This window comes from Ranitomeya imitator, chromosome 6 (assembly GCF_032444005.1).
Source record: "Ranitomeya imitator isolate aRanImi1 chromosome 6, aRanImi1.pri, whole genome shotgun sequence".
NCBI classification, from domain to species: domain Eukaryota; kingdom Metazoa; phylum Chordata; class Amphibia; order Anura; family Dendrobatidae; genus Ranitomeya; species Ranitomeya imitator.
In genome coordinates this window covers 204,477,338-204,487,300 of record NC_091287.1, presented here as the reverse complement: position 1 = coordinate 204,487,300, position 9,963 = coordinate 204,477,338, and the positions used below count along the sequence as shown (strand labels likewise).

The window sequence follows — 9,963 nt, the reverse complement described above, 5'->3', positions numbered from 1 at the left end:
TTTTTTAAAAAAATTTGGTATCATAATTCTCCCTGAAAAAAAAACAGTGGGAGATTAATATTGGCCTATCTGCTTGTCTGCCAGTCCTGAGTGTGCCATCTCTCTTAAATAGTGGGCCATAGAAAGGATAGTGTTTTTTTTTAAATTTGGTATCTAAATTCTCCCTGAAAAAAAAATTTGGACATTAATATTGGCCTTTCTGCTTGTCTGCCAGTCCTGAGTGTGCCATCTCTCTTAAATAGTGGGCCATAGAAAGTCTAGTGTTTTTTTTTAAATTTGGTATCTAAATTCTTCCTGAAAAAATAAAAACAGTGGGACATTAATATTGGCCTTTCTGCTTGTCTGCCAGTCCTGAGTGTGCCATCTCTCTTAAATAGTGGGCCATAGAAAGCCTAGTGTTTTTTTTTTTAATTTGGTATCTAAATTCCTGAGTGTACCATCTCTATTAAATAGTGGGCCATAGAAAGCCTAGTGTTTTTTTTAAATTTGGAATCTAAATTCTCCCTGAAAAAAAAAAAAGTGGGACATTAATATTGGCCTTTCTGCTTGTCTGCCAGTCATGAGTGTGCCATCTCTCTTAAATAGTGGGCCATAGAAAGCCTAGTGTTTTTTTTTTAAAATTTGGTATTTAAATTCTCCCTGAAAAAATAAAAAAAAATGTGGGAGATTAATATTTGCCTTTTTGCTTGTCTGCCAGTAATGAGTGTGCCATCTCTCTTAAATAGTGGACCATAGAAAGCCTAGTGTTTTTTTTTTAAATTTGGTATCTAAATTCTCCCTGAAAAAATAAAAAAAAATGTGGGAGATTAATATTGGCCTTTCTGCTTGTGTGCCAGTCCTGAGTGTGCCATCTCTCTTAAATAGTGGGCCATAGAAAGTAAAATAATTAATGAACCCCATAAAGCGCTGCACCACTTTAAGAGAATGGGGTTCCTGCCAGTCCATCACAGCCTGTAGTTTGGCAGGATCCATAGCCAATGCCTGGGCAGAGATGATATAGCCCAGGAAAGGTAAGGACTCCTGCTCAAACACACTTCTCCAACTTTGCATAAAGAGAGTTTGCCTGTAAGAGGTCGAAGACTCTGCCAACATCTCTCCGGTGGGAGTCAATATCTGGAGAAAAGATGAGAATATCATCCAGATAGACTACAACCGAGGTGGAAAGCATATCCCGGAAGATGTCGTTGACAAAGTCTTGGAAAACGGCGGGGTATTACAGAGCCCGAAGGGCATCACCAGATACTCATAGTGCCCATCTCTGGTGTTAAACGCCATCTTCCATTCGTCCCCCTCACGGATGCAAATCAGGTTATAAGCTCCCCGCAGGTCTAATTTGGTAAATACCTTAGCTCCCCGTAGCCTATCAAAAAGCTCAGAAATCAGGGGCAGCGGGTACTTATTCTTAACGGTGATGGCGTTAAGACCCCTGTAGTCTATGCAAGGACGCAACTCTCCATTCTTCTTCTGTACGAAGAAGAACCCTGCCCCTGCTGGTGACACTGACTTCCTAATAAACCCTCTTGCCAAATTCTCCTGGATGTACTGGGACATAGCCTCCGTTTCCGGGAGAGAGAGGGGATAGACACGTCCCCGAGGAGGTTCTGCTCCAGGCAAGAGATCTATAGGACAGTCATAGGGACGGTGAGGCGGAAGGGTCTCCGCGGCCTTTTTAGAGAAGACGTCTGCATAAGACCAATAGTATTTGGGGAGAGTAGAGAGATCTGCGGGCATCTCAGTGGTGGAAACCTGAACGCACTCTTTCACACATCTGCCCTTACAGTATTCACTCCAACCCAATATCCTCACAGAGGTCCACTCAATATGTGGGGAGTGGAAACGGAGCCAGGGTATTCCCAGCAGAATCTCATCCATTCCCTCGGGAAGGACAAGAAGGGAAATAATCTCCTGGTGGGATGGGGACATGGCTAACGTGAAAGGGACAGTCTGATGTGTGATCTGTAGCGGAAGTGTCGACCCATTCACCACTCTAACGGTTACTGGTTTGGCAAGCATAACCAGAGGTACTGCGTGGCGCAGAGCAAAAGCAGAAGACATAAAATTTCCTTCTGCTCCTGAATCCACACAAAGCTCTACTGTAAGAGTGGATGTGCCTAACAGGATTGTCCCTTTAAAGGACAATTTGGAGGAAAATGCCGCTGTGTCCAGTGAACCTCCTCCAATGGTCACTAGACGCGATCGTTTTCCCGACCGCCATGGACATTTATTAGCGTAATGTCCCGGTTGCTGGCAATTTTTACACACCACAGGTACTCGAGCGGTCTGAGACCTAGGTCCCGCTCGAGAAACCTCCATGGCCTCATGGGAGTCAGACGCCATAACAGGAGATTCTAGAGGTTTGGCAAAGGTGGGAGCCAGCCGAAACCTCTGCCTACACTGGGTCCGCTCCAACCTCCGCTCATTAAAACGGAGATCGATGCGGGTAGCTATAGTAATAAGCTCCTCCAGTGTGGCGGGAATCTCCCTGGTGGCCAAGGCGTCCTTTACATGATCTGCCAGTCCTTTCCAGAACACCGGAATAAGGACTTTATCTGGCCATTCCAGCTCAGAAGCTAGAGTCCGGAATAGGATGGCGAACTGGCTGACCATGGACGAAGCCTGAGTAATTGCCAACAATTGGAGCGCGGTATCGTGGGTGACACGGGGTCCCAAAAAGACCTGCCTCAGAGCGTCCAGGAAGATAGGAGCACCCTGTACCACACGATCACCACGTTCCCAAAGCAGCGCTGCCCACTCCAACGCCCTGCCCGACAAAAGAGACAAGATGAATCCCACCCTCGCCCGTTCCGTAGGAAAACGTGCAGCCAGCAGCTCGAGATGTATGGAGCACTGGCTCACGAATCCCCGACATAGCTTACTGTCACCAGCAAACTTGTCTGGAAGCGGGAGACGGGATAAGGTCGGAGCAGGGGTGGCAGCGGACAAACTGGCTGCAACTGCACTTGCAGCCTGAACAGCGACAGCAGTAACGTCCACAGCTGAGGTTGCACGCTCTAGAGCCGATAACCTACCCTCCAGCTGTTGGATGTACCGCTGTGAATGCTGATCGTCCGTCATTACTAGCCAGACCTTGGTGCTAGTATTCTGTTAGGGACTGGCGGAACGCACCAAGAATCAGATGTTATGGTATTAGGTGCGTTCGCAGTCCGAAGTCCACCGTGCAGGTAAAAGACCCTGCTGCTAGTAAGACGGACTATATGGCGGTACTAAGTATACACACATGGGTTAACTTCACCTTGCGTGAAGGAAGCGATCCTGTTGTGTCACAGGACCGCAGTACCGCACATAAAGCGCGAGCAAGAAGTCAGCGGACTCAACCCCTACACAGGATTGAAGTCCGATTAGACACTTGCTGGCACAACACCGCAACTGGGTGTGTCAGAGGAACATAAATAATAATATTAAGGCACAAGAGTGCGTGCGGTGCCGCACTGACGGATGCCACTAACCACCCAGGCTTGGGTCAGGAAAGCGCAGAGCAAGCGCACAGCGCCGTACTGGCGGACACAGCAACTGGTAGCTGTAATGTGTGTTTCGTGCTGTTGGATAAGTCGGGCGCTAGAAAGCAAACATACACCTTCCGCGAACAGACATTCAATAGGGAGGGTTATTTAAAGAGCGACTTTAACTCACAACACACACATATTTACAAGACAATACTAGCGCATGGCCGTGCGGTCATGCGCAGTTTATATAGCTGCAGCACAGGAAACAGCTACAGAAGTTTTGCCCTTTCAGGACCTGCCAAAAGGACCAATGGGATATGCTGCAGTACCTGAGCATGTGACGCTCGATCTCCAACGGGAGATCCTGCCATGGGCATGCTCAGACAGAGAAAAGCAAGACTTAGATCCAGAAACGTCCACTCGCCGCTGCCCAGCACTGGCTTCAATGGCAGAAGCAGGAAAAGCAGCAGTAACTCTTCGCACAGAGTCAGACTGAGCGAGACGCTGGTATCGACGTCCCTGCTGAGCAGACTCCACTGCGGCAGGAGAAGAATGGGAGAACGTAGCGGAGACGGATCGAGATTCCCCCTGTGCAGCAGAGGAAACTCGACTCCTAACAATAGAAAGCCTATTTTTTTTTTTATTTTGTTTCTAAATTCTCCCTGAAAAAATCATTTTTTTTATTTGGTTTCTAAATTCTCCCTGAAAAAAATCATTTTTTTGTATTTGGTTTCTAAAGTCTCCCTGAAAAATTTTTAAAAAATCAGTGGGAGATTAATATTGGCCTTTCTGCTTGTGTGCCACTCCTGACTCCTGGGTGTGCCATCTCTCTCTCTCAAATAGTGGGCCATAGAAAGCCTATTTATTTATTTTTTTATTTGGTTTCTAAATTCTCCCTGAAGAAATCATTTTTTTTTATTTGATTTCTAAAGTCTCCCTGAAAAAATAAAAAAAAAACAGTGGGAGATTAATATTGGCCTTTCTGCTTGTGTGCCAGTCTTGACTCCTGGGTGTGCCATCTCTCTATCAAATAGTGGGCCATAGAAAGCCTATTTTTTATTTTTTATGTGGTTTCTAAATTCTCCCTGAAAAAATCATTTTTTTTAATTTAGTTTCTAAATTCTCCCTGAAGAAATCATTTTTTTTTATTTGGTTTCTAAAGTCTCCCTGAAAAAATAAAAAAAAAATCAGTGGGAGATTAATATTGGCCTTTCTGCTTGTGTGCCATTCCTGACTCCTGGGTGTGCCATCTCTGTCTCTCAAATAGTGGGCCATAAAAAGCCTATTTTTTTTTATTTGGTTTCTAAATTCTCCCTGAAAAAAATCATTTTTTTTAATTTGGTTTCTAAATTCTCCCTGAAAAAAATCATTTTTTTTATTTGGTTTCTAAAGTCTCCCTGAAAAAATAAAAAAAAAATCTGTGGGAGATTAATATTGGCCTTTCTGCTTGTGTGCCACTCCTGACTCCTGGGTGTGCCATCTCTCTCTCTCAAATAGTGGGCCATAGAAAGCCTATTTATTTATTTTTTTATTTGGTTTCTAAATTCTCCCTGAAAAAATAAAAAAAAATCAGTGGGAGATTAATATTGGGCTTTCTGCTTGTGTGCCAGTCTTGACTCTGTTAAGGACTGGCGGAACGCACCAAGTATAGATGATATGAAACTAGGTGCGTTCGCAGTCCGAGGTCCACCGTGCAGGTAAAAACCCTGCTGCTAGTAAGACGGACTATATGGCGGTACTAAAAGTATACACGCACGGGTTAACTTCACCCTGCGTGAAGGAAGCGATCCTGTTGAGTCACAGGACCACGGTACCGCACATAGAGCGCGAGCAAGAAGTCAGCGAACACAACCCCAACACAGGATTGAAGTCCGATTAGACCACTTGCTGGCACAACACCGCAACTGGGTGTGTAAGGAAACTATTAAAATAGTATATAAAGGCACGAGAGTGCATGCAGTGCTGCACTGACGAACGCCACTAACCACCCAGGCTTGGGTAAGGAAAGCGCAGAGGAAGCGCACGGCGCCGTACCGGCGGTCACAGCAACTAGACGCTGTTATGTGTGTAACGTGCTGTTGAATAAGTCGGGCGCTAGATAGCAAACATACACCTTCCGCGAACAGTCATCCAATAGGGAGGGTATTTTAAAGAGCGACTTCCACACACAACACTCACAAGTGGAATACCATGCAAAAATTGAACAATTTATTGTGTACAACAATAGCATAACATCACTATACAGAGTCCAACATCAAAGCGTAACTAAAAATGACGTTTCGGACCCTCCGGGTCCTTACTCATATACCGCTGCGGAAAGAAAAAGAAAAACATGTCATATATACATAAGATCACATAAATAACAAAAAATAAATAAAGTCCACATAACATATATATAGTACACAATAGGTAGAGAAACCCCAAATTAATAGCCCCGAAGTACAAAACCTAAAGTAAAGGAATAACACCACTATCAAAACGTGTCTACCTCTGACATCTAAAAGCACACTTATGTGAGGAGAGAGTACAATGAGATTTACCTTTGGTGGAATGATGTATAGTATGAGAGTACACCCAAAAGGGTAAAGATCATAATGTAAAGTCCGTATGCTGTGGGAAATAGCGTAAGGATTAGATAAGACTAGATTATATGGATAAACCAAAGAAAAAAGGAATAATGATTTACCTAGCTGGATGGTAGAAGGCGTTAGTGTAGGGGATATGCCACATATGTCGCACCTAATGAATACAGGATGCAGTGTGTGAAGGAACAATAGTCTAACACTGATAAAGAGCCCAAATGTATATAAAGTGCCGGGTATTTACCTTGTGTGTCCGTCTGAAAAAGCTGCGCTCCCGCGCCCTGCTGTAGCTTTGTGCACCAGTAGCAAAATGTGGGCCCTTTATATCCCCTTGGATAGACGCTGCTGACAGGGTAACCCCGCCCCCGGAAATGGCATCAATGCTAATCAGTGCGCAAGCGTCCCTGTTGTTATGGACGCTGAACCCGGAGCCGGCCGGCAAGTGGGGCGCGTGCGCAGTGAGCCCTGTGCGGAGATGCTGAGTCGTCCGTCGGCAAATCGGGCGCATGCGCGGTAAGTTCCAGCATCGGACCCTAAGTGCTAAAGCCGCTGTCTGGAACATACAGCTGGAGCTCGTGTGCGGGGGTATCCGGCGGTAACCCTATGCCGTACAAGCCATGGTACAAAAAGAAGAAGCCTCCCTATTTCGTATAGCAAGGGCATAATGAACAAATAACAAGCTGGTCCCCATGCAAACAGAGTAAGGCCGGCTTCACACTCGCGAGTTTTACGGACGTAAGAGAGGTGCAGAAAATACGGATTGCACACGGTACAATGCATCTCTATGGCCAAGCTTCTATCTGCCGTATTTTACGGTTCCGTATTATACGGTCTTCTACGGCCGTAGAAAATCGCAGCATGCTGCGTTTGTCACCGTATTGCGCAAAAAAATCGCCAATGAAAGTCTATGGGGGCGAGAAATATACGGATTACACACGGACCAACAGTGTGACTTGCGTAAAATACGCCAGACATCTCCAGACATCGCCAGGTGCAAGGAATTGAGCCAAGCCCTCAATCATGAAACTCAGACATGCTAATTAGCTCAAAAAGCCACACAGACATCCCGGAAGTCTGGTGCTCGCCTCCACAGAGTTCCAAGCAGCATGGCAAACATCATCAATGTTGATATGCTCCTCATCCTGGTCCAAGAAAGGCCTGAAATATGGGACCAGAGGGATCCCAACTACTCCAACCGGGCCAGGAAAGAGGCAGCTTGGAGGGCCATCTGTGGGCTACTATTCCCTGATTATGCCCAACGGCCACGTGCGGAGCAGACAAGTCTATGTAAGTACACTCATGTATTCACAAGATTTAACTTTAAAAGATGCTTTCCCTACATGATTACTTGAGCAATCATTTTTATCTTTATATGTCATTTATGGCCTTATTTGTCATTTTCTAAAGCTGAGGAACATGCCAAAGTGTTTCTTGACATAGTTCATGTTGATCTTGCCCTGCTAAATATTTTCTTGGCCTCATACCCCGTCCAGAGGGTTGTTGTCCCTTGTCTTATTTTTAGATATTTTTGAGCATTATTCTCATTATAGCACAAGTCATTTTCCTTTCCTATCCTAGCATATCTTACCTAATGTATGTTTGCAAGAACAGGGTTCTCTCCCCTCTCTACCAGTCTGATACTGTCAAGTTCTTAACTGTGGGCGATATATAGACCTCTGCATGTAACCCCTTTATCATCTGACTCACCATGGAAATTATTGTGCTATAGCCACTTTTTGCTTTAACAATACAAATATGTCTGACAACTGGACTAAGCTATGTTCAGAATGATATATAACATTATTTGTGCCCTTGTAATTGCAGTGGATGATGTTATGACAAGATGGCGCAGCATCCGGGACCAATACCGGCGGGAAAGACAGCAGCGGGCTAGGAGTGGGTCAGCAGCCCCACTGAAGAAGAGGAAGTATATATATTACGACCGTCTTTCCTTTTTGGATGCCAGTATGGATCTTAGGCAGTAAGTACAAACCACTCTAGACATTTGTAATGTAACTAAATTTTTATTTTTTTTGTGGATTAGGGTTATGACATTGCAAGTTCCATGTAAGGATGTGTCAATATAGTGCCGACAATAATGTAAACAAGCATAAATTCCAAAAGTGTCCTGGAGGAGAGAGGACCCTGGCCGCCAAGCATCCCAAGATTCAACAAGGGATGGGTGAGAATGTAGTATGCGAGTTTAGAGATGTTCAGGCAGTGTTTTGTGGTATGGGTTGTTACTGCATGGTATCTTATTGTTTGAAGAGGTGGTTGTGCCTGGTTTTTGTGTAGCTTGAAATGGTATGCCACATTATGATGTGTCGTGATAGTGTTTGTTACATTTGTGGGGCTCTACAAGACAAATCTTGGATATTCTTGTGTGAATATGAGATAATAGGGGAGTAGAGAAGGAGATGTTGTGTTTTTTGTTTTTTTTTGTTTTATTTTAATATTGCACACCGATGTCTAATTAAACAATGTCAAAATAAAAATTTTATTTTATTGTTTTCTTTACAGAACACAGTCAAACCTCACAGAGAGGGAAACCGGATCAGAATCAGACCCTATCATTGATCCTGTAAGTGTGGAGGAAGAGGTTGCAGGACCATCTGTGGCTGCATCAGGATCCATCATTGAGGACCCATCAGCAGCATCATCACTGCAGGCAGCAGCAAGTGATGAAGATGCTGCACCATCACCCTCAGCAGCACATGTACCAAGGCCTGTGGAACATGGGCACAGCAGCAGCCCTACAGGCCCACTGGTGTCATCCCCACAGGCAGCTGGGCCTTTACGGAGATCCCGGCGAAGGAGAGAGCTTGAAGGCAGAAGAAGTGAAGTTGATGCTGGGGTCCTCAACTATTTGGCCAGGGCAGCCACAGATGATGGCGAGGAGGCCTTTGCCCGCAGCCTTGCCCGATACCTTAGACCCCTTCCCCGTGAGGTGAGGCTACGTGTCAGAGGGTGTATGCAAATCCTGATTGATTTAAGCACCCCTCCAAATAACCCCTATGAGGTTTTTGAATACCTGGAGCGAAGGCAGCTTGGCCAAACAAACCTCTTGCGCCTTCAATTCCCTCAACAGGAGCCAAATCAATCAGGATTTGCTGCACCTACTCCACGTATGCCTCCCCTTCAACCCCTCCCATCCCAAAATCTACAAAGGCCATTAGAGTACCAAATGGCAGGCTTCAACCCCCAATCCCAATATGGCCACTTCTCCAGACACAGTGATGTTGGCTGGTCCCAACCTGGGTTTGGACAACATGGCCATTTTGGGTTGGGGTATGATGCAAGGCAATCTGTACCTCAGCATGATGCCCAGAGCCAAATGGCTTTTGGTCAACACACATCTGGCCAATATGGACAAGGCCAGTATTCTGGGCCGCAAGCCACTGCATCCTCACAGGATGAACTGCCATCGGCCCAACAAAGGCCACCAGACCAGGACCCAGAGCTGCCAACATCTCCCCCACCAACTTACAGGGATCTGTAATTTAGTTTTGTTTTTTGTGTTTTGTTTTGGTAGCTGGCTACCATGTTAATGTTGTGTTTTCAAAACATTTCCACTTTGTTGTGGATCCTTGGTATAAAGCAACCCATATAAAGGCTTCTCAAAACCATATGGCAAAAATATGGGGTTAACAACCAAAAAAAAAGGGTTGCAAAGTTAGTAAAAAGTTTACAAAAAAGACAATTGATGTTTGTAGACTAATCATTTTTGCATCACACACATATTCAGAAAACAGAAACATATGGTAATTAAGGAAAAAAACACACACAGTACGTTTTCAGTGGTTGATAATAATATATTACAAAAACATATCTTTAAAATAACAAAAATCACAACTGAGAAACAGCATAATCTTGCCAGGGAGTAGAACCCTGAGGAGAAACAAAATAATTGGTCAAAA

At 44.8% G+C, this 9,963-nt stretch overlaps 1 protein-coding gene across 1 annotated transcript; it reads left to right on the top strand.

The window, feature by feature from the left end:
- Nucleotides 1-6,762: 6,762 nt before the first annotated feature.
- LOC138642336 (uncharacterized) lies at nt 6,763-9,642 on the top strand. Its single transcript, XM_069730437.1, has 3 exons — nt 6,763-7,333; nt 7,871-8,027; nt 8,567-9,642. Exons 1-3 carry the CDS (start codon nt 7,153-7,155, stop codon nt 9,543-9,545), a joined length of 1,317 nt encoding a protein of 438 aa, XP_069586538.1. The 5' UTR covers nt 6,763-7,152; the 3' UTR covers nt 9,546-9,642.
- The last annotated feature ends 321 nt before the right edge of the window (nt 9,643-9,963 follow it).

Bases quoted from the DNA above. Each gene is read 5' to 3' on its own strand.
- LOC138642336 (XM_069730437.1), top strand. From the start codon at position 7,153: ATGGCAAACATCATCAATGTTGATATGCTCCTCATCCTGGTCCAAGAA. The intron at 7,334-7,870 runs GTAAGTACACTC...TTGTAATTGCAG, and splicing joins TGCGGAGCAGACAAGTCTAT to TGGATGATGTTATGACAAGA. The intron at 8,028-8,566 runs GTAAGTACAAAC...TTTTCTTTACAG, and splicing joins GCCAGTATGGATCTTAGGCA to AACACAGTCAAACCTCACAG.